The sequence below is a fragment of the Dama dama genome, chromosome 28 (assembly GCF_033118175.1).
Source record: "Dama dama isolate Ldn47 chromosome 28, ASM3311817v1, whole genome shotgun sequence".
NCBI lineage: Eukaryota > Metazoa > Chordata > Mammalia > Artiodactyla > Cervidae > Dama > Dama dama.
This window is the reverse complement of record NC_083708.1, coordinates 40674399-40693155: the sequence shown is the minus strand read 5'-3', so window position 1 is coordinate 40693155 and position 18757 is coordinate 40674399. Positions and strand designations below refer to the sequence as shown.

The 18757-nt window shown below is 39.1% G+C and overlaps 1 protein-coding gene and 1 non-coding gene across 4 annotated transcripts in view; one reads left to right on the top strand and one right to left on the bottom strand.

The window, feature by feature from the left end:
* The window catches only part of AFG1L (AFG1 like ATPase), a 189629-nt gene that overhangs the window by 39164 nt on the left and 131708 nt on the right, over positions 1-18757 (top strand). For 2 of the 3 annotated variants that reach the window (XM_061131463.1, XM_061131462.1), the window contains exon 3: positions 6251-6302. The exons of the other annotated variant lie outside the window; for it this stretch is intronic. In XM_061131463.1, the coding sequence (XP_060987446.1) occupies positions 6251-6302 (52 nt within the window). The remainder of the gene's footprint in view (positions 1-6250; positions 6303-18757) is intronic. 3 annotated transcript variants of the gene reach the window in all.
* Positions 2720-2826, bottom strand: LOC133048344 (U6 spliceosomal RNA). The gene has a single exon (XR_009691006.1). It is a non-coding gene; the product is annotated as a U6 spliceosomal RNA (small nuclear RNA).

Genomic DNA, 18757 nt, shown 5'->3' with positions numbered 1-18757 from the left:
GCATCCCAGCACCTAGGAACTAGGCCAGGGTGGCATGCTCTGAGACCTAAGAACACACTGCAGGAAATTAAAACACTGAGAAAGGGAATTTAATGGACCTGAAAAATAGGGTAAATTGTGAGAAAATGTAAATTAGGAGCATGTAAATGATGTGGGTTCCTGTGTAGTTATTTTGAAGAAACCGTGTGAACCTAACTCTCCCTCAATTCACTACGATGAATAAAGAACTTAGAAACTTCTTTAGGACCCATTTTACAGCCTTGTAAATAGTTTTACTGTTCTCCATTCAATCCTCTGACTTTCCCATTAAAATACAGACTTTTAATCCTTTGAAATAATTTCAATAATTTTTGGAAGACTCAGATTTTATTAGGAGAAAATCAGCTTGCCTCTCCAAGTGAAAATACTTGGTGTATATAACACAGTTTAGATGGGTGATATCTAACATTTTTCATTAGGGGAGTATCCATTGTGTTTATCAATTTCTTTGGAGTAAAATCTTTCTTTGGAGTAAAATCTGAATCTTAAACAGTATTTATGCTGTACTAGATATCTGTGATTTCACATGTTTGAGAATCTTTTCCTTTGGTACTCTATAACCATCTTGTACCTCTTTATCATCTTCTAAATGTTGCCTTAAATATAATATAAATTATGTATGTAATATATAATATAGTATGGTGGTGGTGGTGGTTTAGTCGCTAAGTCATGTCCGACTCTTACAACCCCATGGACTGCAGCCTGCCAGGCTCCTCTGTCCATGGGATTCTCCAGGCAAGAATACTGGAGTGGGTTGTCATCTCCTTCTCCAATAACGTAGTATAATATTTTCCAAACTGTTTTTTCAAAAATACATGAAGTTTGGGTAAAACAGAAGAGAGGCCCAAGTGAGAGGCCCACACACACATGTATTTGTATATACACATATATGCATATATATGTGTGTGTGTTTTTAGCAGCATTGAGTTCTAGCCATGTCATCTTTCCTCCCCCTTCTTTATTAAATTTTTGCCTTGAATTTCACTGATTCAGCACATGTTGATTATATTCTGACTAGACCCTGGACTATTTCTGCAAATTATGTTCAGTTCAGTTCAGTCGCTCAATCATGTCCGACTCTGCAGCCCCATGTACTGCAGCACGCCAGGCTTCCCTGTCCATCACCAACTCCCGAAGCTTGCTGAAACTCATGTCCATCAAGTCGTTGATGCCATCCAACCGTCTCATCCTCTGTCATCCCCTTCTCCTCCTGCCTTCGATCTTTCCCAGCATCAGGGTCTTTTCCAATGAGTCAGTTCTTTGCCATCAGGTGACCAAAGATTTGGAGTTGCAGCTTCAGCATCAGTCCTTCCAATGAATATTTAGGACTGATCTCCTTTAGGATGGACTGGTTTCATCTTGCAGTCCAAGGGACTCTCAAGAGTCTTCTCCAACACCACGGTTCTAAAGCATCAACTCTTCGGCGCTCAGCTTTCTTTATAGTTCAAATCTCACATCCATACATGACTACTAGAGAAACCATAGCTTTGACTAGATGGACCTTTGTTGGCAAAGTAAGGTCTCTGCTTTTTAATATGCTGTCTAGGTTGGTCATAGGTTTTTTTTCCAAGGAGCAATCATCTCTTAATTTCATGGCTGCAGTCACCATCTGCAGTGATTTTGGAGCCAAAAAAAACTAAAATCTCTCACTGTTTCCATTGTTTCCCCATCTTTTTGCTGTGAACTGATGGACAGGATGCCATGATCTTTGTTTTCTAAATGTTGAGTTTTAAGCCAACCTTTTCACTCTCCTCTTTCACTTTCATCAAGAGGTTCTTTAGTTCTTCTTTGCTTTCTGCCATAAGGGTGGTGTCATCTGCATACCTGAGGTTATTGATATTTCTCCCAGCAATCTTGATTCCAGCTTCTGCTTTATCCAGCCTGGAATTTCACATGATATACTCTGCATATAAGTTAAATAAGCAGGATGACAATATACAGCCTTGACGTACTCCTTTTCCTATTTGGAACCATGGAACCTGTTGTTCCATGTCCAGTTCTAACTGTTGCTTCTTGACCTGCATACAGATTTCTCAGGAGGCAGGTCAGGTGGTCTGGTATTCCCATCTCTTGAAGAATTTTCCACAATTTGTTGTGATCCACACAGTCAAAGGCTTTGGCATAGTCAGTAAAGCAGAAGCAGATGTTTTTCTGGAACTCTCTTGCTTTTTTGATGATCCAGTGGATGTTGGCCATTTGATCTCTGGTTCCTCTGCCTTTTCTTCTTTTCTTTTCTTTTAATTTTTTCATTTATTTTTATTAGTTGGAGGCTAATTACTTTACAATATTGTAGTGGTTTTTGTCATACATTGACATGAATCAGCCATGGATTTACATGTATTCCCCATCCCGATCCCCCCTCCCACCTCCCTCTCTACCCGATGCCTCTGGGTCTTCCCAGTGTACCAGGCCCGAGCACTTGTCTCATGTACCCAACCTGGGCTGGTGATCTGTTTCACCCTAGATAATATACATGTTTCAATGCTGTTCTCTCGAAACATCCCACCCTCGCCTTCTCCCACAGAGTCTAAAAGTCTGTTCTGTACATCTGTGTCTCTTTCTCTGTTTTGCATATAGGGTTATCATTACCATCTTTCTAAATTCCATATATATGTGTTAGTATACTGTAATGGTCTTTATCTTTCTGGCTTACTTCACTCTGTATAATGGGCTCCAGTTTAAAAATATGGAACGCTTCACGAATTTGCGTGTCATCTTTGCGCAGGGGCCATGCTAATCTTCTCTGTATCGTTCCAATTTTAGTATATGTGCTGCCGAAGTGAGCACTCCTCTGCCTTTTCTAAATCCAGTTTGAACATCTGGAAGTTCACGGTTCATGTACTGTTGAAGCCTGACTTGGAGAATTTTGAGCATTACTTTGCTAGCGTGTGAGATGAGTGCAGTTGTGCCGTAGTTTGAGCATTCTTTGGCATTGCCTTTCTTTGGAATGAAAACTGACCTTTTCCAGTCTTGTGGCCACTGCTGAGTTTTCCAAATTTACTGGCATATTGAGTGCAGCACTTTCACAGCATCATCTTCTAGGATTTGAAATAGCTCAGTTGGAATTCCATCACCTCCACTAGCTTTGTTTATAGTGATGCTTCCTAAGGCCCACTTGACTTCTCATTCCAGGATGTCTGGCCCTCGGTGAGTGATAACACCATCGTGGTTATCTGGGTCATGAAGATCTTTTTTTGTGTAGCTCTGTGTATTCTTGCCACCTCTTAATATCTTCTCCTCCTGTTAGGTCCATACCATTTCTGTCCTTTATTGTGCCCATCTTTGCCTGAAATGTTCCCTTGGAATCACTAATTTTCTTGAAGAGATCTCTAGTCTTTGCCATTCTGTTGTTTCCTTCTATTTCTTTGCACTGGTCACTGAGGAAGGCTTTCTTCTCCGTCCTATTCTTTGGAACTCTATATTCAAATGGGTATATCTTTCCTTTTCTCCTTTGCTTTTAGCTTCTCTTCTTTATTCAGCTATTTGTAAGGCCTCCTCAGACAACCATTTTGCCTTTCTTTTTCTTGGGGATGGTCTTGATCACTGCCTCCTGTGTAATGTCATGAACCTCTGTCCATAGTTCTTCAGGCACTCTGTCAGATCTAATCCCTTGAATCTGTTTGAATCACAGCAAAATATGTTGTGAGGAAGCAATCAATTGCTGTGACATTCCCAGTTACTTTATGCAGAAAGTTGCTTTCAAAAGATTTCTAATACATAAAATGTGCTTAGAGATTATTAGCTTGTATATAAGTTTCCTAATTTGAAGCTGTTTTAAAATTATTGAGGAGCATATTGGTTATTTTCTGGAAAGTGAAAATAGAATAACCAATGTATAAGAATGGTTCATGTAAGATATTAAAACAAGACAAATTAAGAAGTTTTGGCAGGAGTAGCTTCTTCTTTCTGTTGAGATTTAAGAATAGATGGAGAGTTAATGTGCAGAAGAACACAGGGACAGCATCCAGCTGGCAGAATCAAAGCAAAGCAGATTCTTTTGCCTAAACTGTGGTGAAGGTTCTTCTGGAAAGGGCTGATGAAGTCAGGAGCTGGATTTATAGGGAAAGCTAAGGAACAGGAGAGTAAGAGAGGTTTCTGAGGCATACTCAAGTGAATCCACATATTAAAAAACAAAAGCGTTATAAAAGATCCTGAAATCTAGCTTTTGCCAATGTTCTCTGTCAAATTATCTACTGCTGTGGTTGGTGCTAAATGGCATATCCTTTGCTTCCTTCTGCTTTTGTTGTTGTTTAGTCGTTAAGTCATGTCCAACTCTTTGACACCGAATGGACTGTAGCCCACCAGGCTCCTTTGTCCAGGGGATTTCCCAGGCAAGAATACTGGAATGGGTTGATGTTTCCTTCTCTAGGGGATATTCCTGATGCAGGGATCAAACCTGCATCTTCTGTTTTGGCAGGTGGATTCTTTACTACTGAGCTACCTGGGAAGCCCCCTTTCTGCTTTTATCCTCTCTGAACTCTCTTGGATCTGACTCACCTTGGTTTTTACATAGGTGTCTAGGGAACTGTTACAGAGTTTGAAGGTTACTTTCTAAGTGGAGCGAAATTTAGAATGGTAATTTGGGTTGATAATAACATCAGACAAAGAGAAGTTCCACTTTGTTTCTTTTTTGAGGCCTTCATCCTCCTGTTTTGGTCTGTACTTGATTGCTTTCTTGTCCTGCTTGTGCCACTGTAGTTCTAGAGCAACTCTCCATCTTACCAGAGTGTTTTCCCCAGGATCCTCTGTGTTTCATGGAGCCTAGGTGTTCATATTTCTGTTGGGGAGGATTTTTTAAGACTCTGTAAATATGGAATGTCAATTTCCATTTTCACACTTGATGGTTAGATTGGAAATGATTGTCTCTCAAGTTTTATTCAAGTTTTGTCAGTTTTTTATGACTTGTCTCTACCACCTCTCTCCTCCACTGCCACCTTGGATGTTTGTAAGATTTTCTTTATATTCCTGGTGTCAGAAATTTCAGGATTGTAACTTGGTGAGTGAAGAGTGAGCTAAGTCGCTTCAGTTGTGTCCAACTCTTTGTGATCTCATGGACTGTAGCCCGCCAGGCTCCTCTGTCCATGGGATTCTCCAGGCAAGAAAACTGGAGTGGGTTTTCCTCCAGGGGATCTTCCCAACCCAGGGATTGAACTGGTGTCTCTTGTGTCTCCTGCATTGGCAGGCAGGATCTTTACCACTAGCGCCACCTGGGAAGCTCTTGTGACTTGGTATGGGTCTTATTTCCCTCGTTGTGCTGGACACTTACTGTGTTCTCCCCATCTTGAAATTTCATCCTTCAGATCTGAGAAAAATCTTAGATAATTTCCTTCTCTCTTTTTTCTCTTTTCCCTTTCTGGAAATCTTTTCGTTAGCTCTTGGACCTCCTGAATTAATTCCGTAATTTTCTTAAATTTTCCATCTTTTATTGTTACCATTTATTTCTGGAATTTTATTTCTGGTACTGTATGTTAAATTTCAGAGTACTCTCTTTTATTCTTAATATTCCTTTTAAAAATTGCAGTTTGTTCTTGCTTTATAGTTTTAATAACTTATTTTCCTCAACATATTGATTATACTGGTTACAGTTTTATTTTGAAGTTTCCTTTTGCTGTCTGTATAATCTCTGTTTCCTTTGTGTATTTGCTGTGGTCTCCAACTTTTTTTTTTCCTTCCAATTTCTATTGACTCTAAGCTGTCAAATCATTTTAATGTCATTTCAGATACTAATGAGCTGCTTGAAGGCTGCATCTTAAGAGATTTGTTGACTAGCGTGCTTTACTGTAAGGTGATCTGAGGGGGACCCATTCTTTCTTTGGGAGAAACCAACACATAAGTGCCTTTTTTTTCCTGGAAACTGTTTAGTTTCTCCATTAAAAAGTCTTCCTATCTCTTGCTTGCTGGGAATAAACTAGGCTGTCATTGTTTGGGGAGCCCATTTGCAAAAGAGTGGGACGATTACATAGTTAGTAAATGGTGAAGGAGGTGTAAACTTAAGTTGTGTGGCTTCAGAGCTTTGCTCTGAGCTACTGATTCTTGCCTTCTATGTTAAAATCTAAGTGGGGCATCATAGCCTTTTATATCAAGTTTTTTGTACTTACTGTGTGCAGTAGCCTGTTTCGCTCCTATATATAGCTTGGTTAGGAACATTATGTGTATGATGATATTCATTTATTTCCACATTGGAGATTTATAATTTGTTCTTAATTTGCAGCTTTTTTCAAGGAGCAAACCTCCAAGGGGCCTGTATGTTTATGGAGATGTGGGTAAGTGTGTTAAAATAAGTTTTAAGTGGTCTGAACAAAAAGTTTCCTAACTTTCACTCAGAGATAACTTCCATTTCTATCTTTCAACCCACCACAATAGGAATAGAATGAGGTGAAGTAAAATAGGGAAGAGGAGAGGATTGCAGATTTCTTAGTTTTTACTTTTATTTCTCATGGACTGTGACTGCAGTTGAAGGCATGATTAGCATGTTAGGGTGCAAACATTATTTAATGTATAAAGTGAATCGATCTCAGTGACAGAAATCATCTCTAGATAGGTTATTTAATAAATCAGAATCTCATTGCTCCCTGCTATTTGACTCTGCTTAATAACTTAAAACAATAAGTTGCTTGTTTTAATTTCCACTAATACTTCTACTCATAATCTAAACTCTTGCCCCTAATTTAGTTATCTTTAATCTAGTGATGAGTGGACATTCTAAACATATAAGTGGTAACATATCCTTCTTGCACTTCCAGCCATTGGGCATGAAGACTCATTTTCTTGGAAACTTTGTGAATTGTCAGTTTCTGTAATATGTGGGCATGCTCAGTCATGTTTGATTCTTTGCAGCCCTGTGAACTGTAACCCGGCAGGCTCCTCTAACCATGGAATTTTCCAGGCAGGAATACTGGAGTGGGTTGCCATTTCCTACTCTAGGAGATCTTCCTGACCCAGGAACCCACATCTCTTGCGTCTCCTGCATTGGCAGGTGAATGCACCACCTGGTAAGCCTTTCTGTAATAGATTTTCCTAATCAGTTGTCTTGCTTCTTCCTTGACTTCACTATTGATGAAGTTGTCTGTTTTCTGGTTTCGATTTTCCTTCAACCAAATCCAGTTGTTCTAGTCCTAAACGTTTCCCTAGTTATCCACCTTCACTGATGTCATGAAGGTGGTTCTTCTGTCATCTGGCCTTATGGCTTGTCAATCACTTGTTTACTTGGCATACTCAAAATATTTGATGTAATGAGGTCAGTTTTCAGTTCAGTTCAGTCGCTCAGTCATGTCCAATTCTTTGAGACCCCATGGACTGCAGCAGTTTTAGTCCTTGACTGATCAACAAGCTTCAGACTCCCCTGTAGCCATGACAAATTTCCATTGTGAGGAAGCTGTGGCAGAGGTTTATTATCTTAGTAAGAATTTTAGGATAATAAAAATAATAGGAGTTGAATAAGTAGTTACACTGCCTTAAAGGTCAAACTGTTCTGTTCTTTTCTTGGTCCTCTCTCTTACTCTAATTTGTTTGTTAATGCCTCTAAATGCCTGTTTTACATTTCTAGATTTAGCAAATCTAATAAATGATTATTGTCCAGTTTTTAAAAAGGGAATGATAGAGATTCTTGAAGTTCTTTTATCTTTCTAAATTATTAAAAAAATTTTCTTTGGAGTTTAGCTGCTCTACAATGTTGTTAGCTTCTGCTCTATAGCAGAGTGAGTCAGCTATATGTTCACATATATCCCCTCTTTGTAACTGCAGAGCATTGAGTAGATTTTCCTGTGCTATGCAGTAGGTTCTCCTTAGTTTTCTGTTTTATGCACAGTAGTGTATATATGTCAGGCCCAGTCTCCCAGTTCATCCCATCCACCCTTTCCCCTCTTGGTGTCCATACGTTTGTTCTCTATGTCTTTGTCTCTATTTCTGCTTTCCAGATAGGTTCATTTGAACCATTTTTCTAGATTCCACATATATGTGTAAATATATGGTATTTGTTTTTCTCTTTTAAGTTCTTGAAACTTGTAGATGTTAAAAATGTGAAAGAATCTCAAACTATTCTTTTTCTTTGTTCATAAGCTAATTGGTATTTCTGAGACCAATGTATGCTTACCTAGCATCTAATTTATATTAGGTACTCGATCAGGTTTATGTGTCTGCACCTTTGGCTATTGCTAGTCGATCTCATTCTGTAGTCATTTCTCATTTTTTTGCCTCTTTGGAGAACATTTACTTCCTGTACCTTTACTTTCATGTTCAGTCATTGCTAAAATCAGAATCTTTGTTTCCCCTGTTACTTTAACCACTTAACCATAAATGATGATGGTTAGTAAAGCACAACTGTTTCCACTTCTGCAAAAGGACTTAAAAAAAAAAGCACAAATATGGAGGTTGTTGGATTTTAGTTTTGAAAATACAACCATATTCTAACAAATTGAAGGGAGGTACAATAAACATAATTCATCTGAGTGTTTGAAAGAATTAGAAAAGATGTGATAACATGGTATATTCACGTAGGCTGGATGTGTGGTAGTCTTTGGCTACACACATCTTCATAATATAGAGAGGGGAAGAGAAAGGAATTCTGAAACAGGAAGTGAGGTGAACATTTTGGTGGCTTTACTCTTTAGTTTAGAATTCTTACAAAATAGATAATAAAAGATAGGTCAAATTTTCATTTTTGTGGGGCTTGCTGGCTGGGAGAGTAGCCTCGGAATGTCTTCACAAGCTCTTATTCTTTATTATTTTTCTTTTTTAGACTTGGGAAACAGGTATTAAATTTAAAAAGACTTGATGGAAAAGATGTCTGTTTTATAGCAATCTCTTTTTATTCCTGCTCTTGGCTTGGGCTCTGTTATACCCACTTAACTCTGCTCTTATCTTCATAGGTGTGTTGAGATAATTGATCAGATAGGCTAGAGAACCCCAGGAACACTGATATCATCATGGTTCAATCTTGAGATGTTTCATTAATAAAAAGCTTATTATATCTCATGCAAAAACCAAAAGCTGCAGTAGTAGTGTTTTGTGGCTTCATTCTTATCCTATAACTGGCTTTCTTACAGCAAGGTTTCAGCTCTGGACTAACAGAATGTGTGATGATGACAGGGTTAATGATTTCTCTCATATATTAGAAGAGAATAAAGTCCTTTTTTGCCGTCTCCTGGTTTAACCTCACCTGTTTCACACTGGTAATTTTACCAGTGGAAAGGTAGACTGGTTTTAAGGTTAGGAGTTGGAAAGCAAAATTCTGCTGAGTGGGAGGCAATGATGGAAGATACCACTTCCAACTTCTTCTATGGGGGAGTGGGGGGAGGAGGGTTTCAGCTGTGAAAGGACACCACTAGAGGGGGCTCTTGAGTAATCACTTTTGGCTTAAAAGTTAGAATTTACTAGAGTTTCTATAGCTTCCCAGGTGGCCCTAGTGGTAAAGAACCTGCAAAGAGTTGGGTGTGATTGAAGTGACTTATTATGCACAGAAGTTTTAAGTTTTATAAATGACTCCCCTAGTAAGATTGTCTTATCTTGAGAAAATTACAAGGTTTTACTTAGGATTCTATAGATGCCAAAGCAAAATTGTGAGGTAAGGGAAATTTAGTGTTGGTTTCTTCCCTACTTTTCCCCAACATTCTTCCAGTTACTTGACAAATAAGCACCTTCCTTGTTCCAGGTTGTCTGTTGTTTCTGGAAATGTAATGGTGAATGAAAGCAGACACAGCCTTTGCTCACTCAAGGTTTACAAGCTGTGGCAATGGCTTTTTTGGGCGTGGCTCACAGTTAGTAATTTACTTTACATCCTGAGGTAGTATATGCTCGGGTGTGTTCACACCACACATATATAAACTTCTTTATCCGGTAGGATTTCCTACAACCTGGACATTGCTGATGCACACTGAGGTGTGATGTGAGTCTTCCAGTTTTGTCTTTTTCAAGATTATTTTGGCTATTTTATTGCCTTTGCATTGCCATGTTCATTTTAGAATTAGTTTGTTCATTAAAAAAAAATCTTGATCCTGAGATTTTGACAGGGAGTATGTTAAAGACATGTTAAAGATCAATGTCATCAGCAGACGAATGGATAAGGAAGCTGTAGTACATATACACCATGGAATATTACTCAGCCATTAAAAATAATTCATTTGAATCAGTTCTATTGAGATGGATGAAACTGAAGCCCATCATACAGAGTGAAGTAAGCCAGAAAGATAAAGACCAATGCAGTATACTAACGCATATATATGGAATTTAGAAAGATGGTAACGATAACCCTATATGCAAAACAGAAAAAGAGACACAGATGTACAGAACAGAATTTTGGACTCTGTGGGAGAAGGCGAGGGTGGGATGTTTCGAGAGAACAGAATCGAAACATGTATATTATCTAGGGTGAAACAGATCACCAGCCCAGGCTGGATGCATGAGACAAGTGCTCAGGCCTAGTGCACTGGGAAGACCCAGAGGCATCGGGTAGAGAGGGAGGTGGGAGTGGGGATCAGGATGGGGAATACATGTAAATCCATGGCTGATTCATGTCAATGTATGACAAAAACCACTACAATATTATAAAGTAATTAGCCTCCAACTAATAAAAATAAATGAAAAACAAAAAAGATCAATGTCTACAGAGAATTGATAACTTAAAATATTGAGCATTCCAATCTATCAGCATGGGATATTTCTTAATTTTAAAATATTTTCTTTAATTTCTTCCTTGTCCTTCACTATCTTCCAGAGCTTTATCAAACTCATGTCCATTGAGTTGGTGATTCCACCATCCAACCATCTCAGCCTCTGTCATCCCCTTCTCCTCCTGTCTTCAATCTTTTCCAGCATCAGAGTCTTTTCTAGTGAGTCAGGTCTTTGCATCAGGTGGCCAAAATATTGGAGGTTCAGCTTCAGCATCAGTCCTTCCAATGAATATTCAGGATTGATTTCCTTTGGGATTGACTAGTTTGATCTCCTTGCAGTCCTTGGAGTCCAAGACTCTTGAGAATCTTCTCCAACACCACAGTTCAAAAGCATAAATTCTTTGGTGCTCAGCCTTTTTTGTGGTCCGACTCTCACGTCCATACATGACTATTGGAAAAACCATAGGTTTGACCAGATGGACCTTTGTTGGCAAAGTAATGTTGCTGCTTTTTAATATGCTGTCTAGGTTTATCATAGATTTTCTTCCAAGGAGCAAGTGTCTTTTAATTTCATGGCTGCAGTCGCCATCCACAGTGATTTTGGAGCCCCCAAGAATAAAGTCTGTCACTGTTTCCACTTTATTCTCTCTTATTTACCATGAAGTGATGAGCCCGGATGCCATGATCTTCATTTTTTGAATGTTGAGTTTTAGGCCAGCTTTTCCACTCCTCTTTCGCCTTTATCAGGAGGCTCTTTAGTTCTTCTTCGCTTTCTGCCATAAGTGTATTGTCATCTGCATATCTGAGGTTATTGATATTTCTCCCAGCAGTCTTGATTCCAGCTTGTGCTTCATCCAGCCCGGCATTTCAAATGATGTACTCTGCATAGAAGTTAAATAAGCAGGGTGACAATATACAGCCTTGACGTACTCCGTTCCCTATTTGGAACCAGTCTGTTGTTCTGTGTCTGGTTCTAACTGTTGCTTTTTGACCTGCATACAGGTTTCTCAGGAGTCAGGTCAGGTAGTTTGGTATTCCCATCTCTTGAATTTTCCAGTTTGTTGTGATCCACACAGTCAAAGGCTTTAGCAAATGGTATTGTATGTTAACATTTAAATTTCCAGTTGATCACTGCTAATATGTAGAATCAATTGATTTTTTTATGGCTTTGCTAAATTCAGTTACTAACTCTAGTGGTTTTTTGGTAGCTTCTTCAAATTTTTTTTGTGTATGCAATCATGTCTGTAAATAAAAGCAATTTACTTTTTTCCTTTACAGTGTCTATGCCTCCAGTTCAGTAGTTGTTTTTCTTGCCTCATTTCATTAGCTAGGATGCAGTACAGTATTGAATAGAAGTCATGAGAGTGGGTGTCCTTGTGTCAAATTTTAGGGAGAAGTGTTCAGTCTTCCCTAGTAAGTATATTGACTTATAGATGTGTTGACTATAGGGTGTGTATGTGTGTGTCTGTATGTGTGTTAATGTACTAGTTTTTTTTTTGTTGTTGTTGTGGCAACATATATATAATATAAAATTTACTATTTTAACCTTTTTAACTGTACAGTTCAAAGGCACTAAGTGCATTGAAATTGTTGTGCAGACATCACCTCTGTTTGTCTCCACAAACATTTTCATCTTCCCAAACTGAAACTCTGTACCTATTAAACAATAATACCCCATTCTATAACCCCTCCCTCCCAGTCCCTGGCAACCAACATTCTCCTTCTGTCTCTAGGAATTTGACTACTTTCAGTTCAGTTGCTCAGTTATGTCCAGCTCCTTGCGACCCCATGGACTGCAGCAAGCCAGGCCTCCCTGTCCATCACCAACTCCTGGAGCTTGCTCAAACCCATGTCCATTGAGTTGGTGATGCTATCCAACCGTCTCATCCTCTGTGGTCCCCTTCTCCTCCTGCCTTCAATCTTCCCAACATCAGGGTCTTTTCCAGTAAGTCAGTTAGTTCCTCGCATCAGGTGGCCAAAGATTTGGAATTTCAGCTTCAGCATCAGTCCTTCTAGTCAATATTCAGGACTGATTTCCTTTTGGATGGACTGGTTGGACCTCCTTGCAGTCCAAGGGATTCTCAAGCATCTTCTCCAACAGCTTCAGTTCAAAAGCATCAGTTTTTTGGTGCTCAGCTTTCCTTATGGTCCAACTCTGACATCCATACATGACTGCTGAAAAACCATAGCTTTGACTATATGGATCTTTGTTGGAAAAGTAACATCTCTGCCTTTTAATATGCTGTCTAGGTTGGTCATAGCTTCTCTTCCAAGGAGCAAGCGTCTTTTCATTTCACGGCTGCAGTCACCATCTGCAGTGATCTTGGATCACTCACTACTACCTTAGGTACCTCATATAAGTGGGATCATATAATGCTTACTTATCCTTTTGTTCTGAATCATTTTATGTAGCACAGTATCTTCAAGAATCATCCATGTTGTTCAATTCAGTTCAGTTCAGTTCAGTCACTCAGTCATGTCTGACTGTTTGCCACCCCATGAATCGCAGCACGCCAGGCCTCCCTGTCCATCACCAACTCCCGGAGTTTACCCAAACTCACTGCCGTCGAGTCGGTGATGCCATCCAATCATCTCATCCTCTGTTGTCCCCTTCTCCTCCTGCCCTCGATCTTTCCCAGCATCAGGGTCATTTCAAATGAGTCAGCTCTTTGCATCAGGTGGCCAAAATATTAGAGTTTCAGCTTCAACTTCAGTCCTTCCAATGAACACTCAGGACTGATCTCCTTTAGGATGGACTGGTTGGATCTCCTTGTAGTCCAAGGGACTCTGAAGAGTCTTCTCCAACACTGCAGTTCAAAAGAATCAGTCTTCGGCACTCAGCTTTCTTCACAGTCCAACTCTCACATCCATACATGACCACTGGAAAAGCCATAGCCTTGACCAGACGGACCTTTGTTGGCAATGTAATGTCTCTGCTTTTTAATATGCTATCTAGGTTGGTCATAACTTTCCTTCCAAGGAGTAAGCATCTTTTAATTTCATGGCTGCAGTCACCATCTGCAGTGATTTTGGAACCCCCAAAAATAAAGTCTGCCACTGTTTCCACTGTCTCCCCATCTATTTCCCATGAAGTTATGGGACCAGATGCCATGATCTTAGTTTTCTGAATGTTGAGCTTTAAGCCAACTTTTTCACTCTCCTCTTTCACTTTCATCAAGAGGCTTTTAGTTCCTGTTCACTTTCTGCCATAAGGGTGGTATCATCTGCATATCTGAGGTTATTGATATTTCTCTCAGCAATCTTGATTCCAGCTTGTGCTTCTTCCAGCCTAGTGTTTCTTATGATGTACTCTGCATATAAGTTAAATAAGCAGGGTGACAATATACAGCCTTGACGTACTCCTTTCCCTATTTGGAACCAGTCTGTTGTTTCACGTCCAGTTCTAACTGTTGCTTCCTGACCTGCATATAGGTTTCTCAAGAGGCAGGTCAGGTGGTCTGGTATTCCCATCTCTTGAAGAATTTTCCACAGTTTATTGTGATCCACACAGTCAAAGACTTTGCCATAGTCAATAAAGCAGAAATAGATGTTTTTCTGGACCTCTCTTGCTTTTTCGATGATCCAACAGATGTTGGCAGTTTATTTTCCAAATTTACTGGCATATTGAGCGCAGCACTTTCACAGCATCATCTTTCAGGATTTGAAATAGCTCAACTGGAATTCCGTCACCTCCACTAGCTTTGTTTGTAGTGATGCTTTCTAAGGCCCACTTGACTTCACACTCCAGGATGTCTGGCTCTAGGTGAGTGATCACATCATCATGATTGTCTGGGTCATGAAGATCTTTTTTGTACAGTTCTTCTGTGTATTCTTGCCACCTCTTCTTAATATCTTCTGCTTCTGTTAGGTCCATACCATTTCTGTCCTTTATTGAGCCCATCTTTGCATGAAATGTTCCCTTGGTATCTCTAATTTTCTTGAAGAGATCTCTAGTCTTTCCCATTCTGTTGTTTTCCTCTATTTCTTTGCATTGATCTCTGAGGAAGGGTTTCTTAGCTCTCCTTGGTATTCTTTGGAACTCTGCATTCAGATGGGAATATCTTTCCTTTTCTCATTTGCTTTTTGATTCTCTTCTTTTCCCAGCTATTTATAAGGCCTCCTCAGACAACCATTTTGCTTTTTTGCATTTCTTTTCCATGGGGGTGGTCTTGATCCCTGTCTCCTGTACAATGTCACAAAACTCCATCCCTAGTTCATCAGGCACTCATCTATCAGATCTAGTCCCTTAAATATATTTCTCACTTCCATTGTATAGTCATAAGGGATTTGATTTAGGTCATACCTGAATGGTCTAGTGGTTTTCCCTACTTTCTTCAATTTCAGTCTGAATTTGGCAATAAGGAGTTCCTGATCTGAGCCACAGTCAGCTCCCACTCTTGTTCTTGCTGACTGTATAGATCGTCTCCATCTTTGGCTGCAAAGAATATAATCAGTCTGATTTTGGTGTTGACCATCTGGTGATGTCCATGTGTAGAGTCTTCTCTTGTGTTGTTGAAAGAGGGTGTTTGCTATAACCAGTGCATTCTCTTGGCAAAACTCTATTAGCCTTTGCCCTGCTTCATTCTGTACTCCAAGGCCAAATTTGCCTGTTACTCCAGGTGTTTCTTGACTTCCTACTTCTGCATTGCAGTCCCCTATAATGAAAAGGACATCTTTTTTGGGTGTTAGTTCTAAAAGGTCTTGTAGGTCTTCATAGAACCGTTTAGCTTCTTCAGCGTTACTGGTTGGGGCATAGGCTTGGATTACCGTGATATTGAATGGTTTGCCTTGGAAACAAACAGAGATCATTCTGTCGTTTTTGAGATTGCATCCAAGTACTGCATTTCTGACTCTTTTGTTGACCATGATGGCTACTCAATTTCTTCTAAGGGATTCCTGCCCACAGTAGTAGATATAATGATCGTCTGAGTTAAATTCACCCATTCCAGTCCATTTTAGTTCGCTGATTCCTAGAATGTCAACGTTCACTCTTGCTATCTCCTGTTTGACCACTTCCAATTTGCCTTGATTCATGGACCTGATATTCCAGGTTCCTATGCAATATTGCTCTTTATCCATGCTGTAGTGTGTCAGGATTTCATGCTTTTTTTTAAGGCTAAATAATATTCTATCATATTGTTTATATCAATTTTGTTTATTCATTCATCTACTGGCAGATGTTTGGGTTGTTCCCATCTTTTGACTAGTGGATAATGCTGCTGTAAACATTGATGTACAAATATTGTTTGAATCCCAACTTTCAGTTGTTTTGTATATATCCAGAAGTGGAATTGCTAGATCACCTGATCATTTTATGTTTAATTTTTTGAGGAACTGCCATACTGTCTTCCATAGCAACTGCACCATTTTACATTCCAACCTATAATGTACAAGTTTTCCCATTTTTCTGCATCCTTATCATCCAGTTTTTGTTTGTTTTCATAATATCTATCCTAATGGATATGAAGTCATATCTCATTATAGTTTTAATTTGCATCTTTGAAATGTTATTGAGTATCTTTTCACTGTAGGTTTTTTAGTATTTGTTCTTTATGAGGTCAAGGAAGTTTGCTAAGAGTTTTTACTGTGAATGCTTGTTGAATTTTTTCAAAAATTTTTTTCAAACATTGTGAAAATTATATAATCTTTAAAAGTTTTTAACGGGAATGTAGTTGATTTACAATGTTGTGTTCCTTTCTGCTGTACAGTGAAGTGAATCAGTTTATATATATATATACATATATATATATACCCACTCCTTTTTAGATTCTTTTTCCATATATAACCATTATAGGGTACTGAGTAGAGTTCCCTATGCCATATAGCAGGTTCTAATTGTTTTCCGTTTTATATATAATAGTATATATATGGGCTTCCCTGTTGGCTCAGATGGTGAAGATCCGCCTGCAATGTGGGAGACCTGGGTTCAATCCCTGGGTTGGGAAGATCCCAGTCCACTTCAGTATTCTTGCCTGGAGAATCCCATGGACAGAGGAGCTTGGTAGGCTACAGTCCATAGGGTCTCAAAGAGTCAGACACGACTGAGGCAACTTAGTACACATGCACAGTATGTATATGTCAGTCCCAATCTCCCAATTTATTCCTCCCCTCTCCTTATCCTCTGGTAACTCTAAGTTTGTTTTCTATATCTGTGACTCTACTTCTGTTTTGGAAATAAGTTCACTTACACCCTTTTTTTAAGATTCCACATGTAAGCTATATCATATGATATTTGTCTTTCTGTTGTCTGACTTACTTCACTCAGTATGATAATCTCTAGGTCCCTCCATGTTGCTGCAAAAGGCATTATTTTGTTCTTTTTCACTGCTGAATAACATTCCATTGTATATATTTATCACATCTTCTTTATCCATTACGCTGTTGATAGACATTTAGGTTGCTTCCATGTCCTGGCTATTTTAATAGTGCTGCAATGAACATTGGGGTGCATGTATTTTTTTGAATTATTGTTTTATCTGGGTATATACCCAGTAATGGGATTGCTGGATCATATGGTAGTTCTATATTTAGTTTCTTCAGGAACCTCCATAATGTTCTCCATAGTGGCTATACCAATTTACATTCCTTTGAACAGTATAGGAGGGTTCCAGGATTATCTAATTTTTATATGTTGAATTTTATTGTGACAGGTAGTTAAACAAGTTACTTACATGCCAGCTTGATTCATTTGAAGTATTTTTTAATTAAAAACTTCATTGAGATAATTATAGATTCAGATGGAGTTATAAGAAGTAATACAGAGAGATCTCTATGCACTTAACTCATTTCCCCTCTAAGGCAACATTTTGCAAAACTGTAGTATAAATATCAAAACCAGGATATTGACATTGATTCAATTCACTGATCTTATTCAGATTTCTCCAGTTTTAATTATATAGTCATCCCTAGGTATCCACAGGGGATTGGTTCCAGTAGTCCTCAAGGATATAAAAATTTGGTAATATTCATATCCCTTATATAAAATGGCATAATGCAGGGAATGCACTCGGCCCTCTGTATCTGGGAGTTCCACATCAGCTGTGCTGTACTCACTTAGGTGTGTGTATTTATTTCTGTACAGTCTATCACCTATGTAGGTTCATGTATCCACTGCCTTAGTCAAGATACTGAACAACTGTATTACCACAAGAATTCCTTGTATTGCCCATCATTTTATAACCATACCTATTCACCCTCCATTTCTATATCCTGGCAACCACTAATCTGTTCTCCATTTCTAAAATTCTGTCATTTCAAGAATGTTATATAAATAAGAAACCTTGTAACTTTTTAAGATTGGCTTTCTCTTTTTCACTCAGCATAGTTCAGTGGATCATCTTTCAAGCTGTTGAATGTATCACTATTCTGGAAATGGCTCATCTCACAGCTTTCTTTGCCTCCTGTCATGAGGTATCACCCTACATGTGAACAGCTGTTATTCAGCGAAAGACTGAAGAGTGCCCATGTGTTGGTTTCTGGGGCTCTTTCATTGTATAGTTGCCTCCTCTCTGGCACCTTGCCTCGCAAATTTCACCTGCATTTTGGACTCCCACAGTCGTGATCTCTCAGCCCAACTCAGTTAGACCCGGGTATTTTACATGGATTCCCTCTTTCTGTGCAACAATCTGAAAAGTGCCTGCAAGCTAAAATCTGAAGTGACATAGGGCTCATCTTCTTAATCCAGTTGTCTGCTGATGGGCAATTGGGTTGCTTCCACATCTGGGCTGCTGTAAATACTGCTGCTGTGAACACTGGGATGCATGCATCTTTTAAAGTTCGTGTTTTCATTCTTTCCAGATATATACCCAAGAGTAGAATTGCTGGGTCATATGGTAGTTCTATTTTTAGTTTTTAAAACTGTCTCCATACTGTTTTCCATAGCTACTGCACCAATTTATATTCCCACCAACAGTGTACATGGGATGGTGGAAGAAGCCATGAAGATGAGAAACAAGACCAGCATTCCCTGGCCTGTCAGCTGGGGAATGCTGGGTGTAAAATGAACTTGATCACTTTCAGTGTCCCAAAGCTCTGGGCTTTCTGTGAGGGAATAGGCTTCCTGTGCATGCCTTGTTAAATGCTCAGCCTGTTGATTCTTCAATTACTAATGT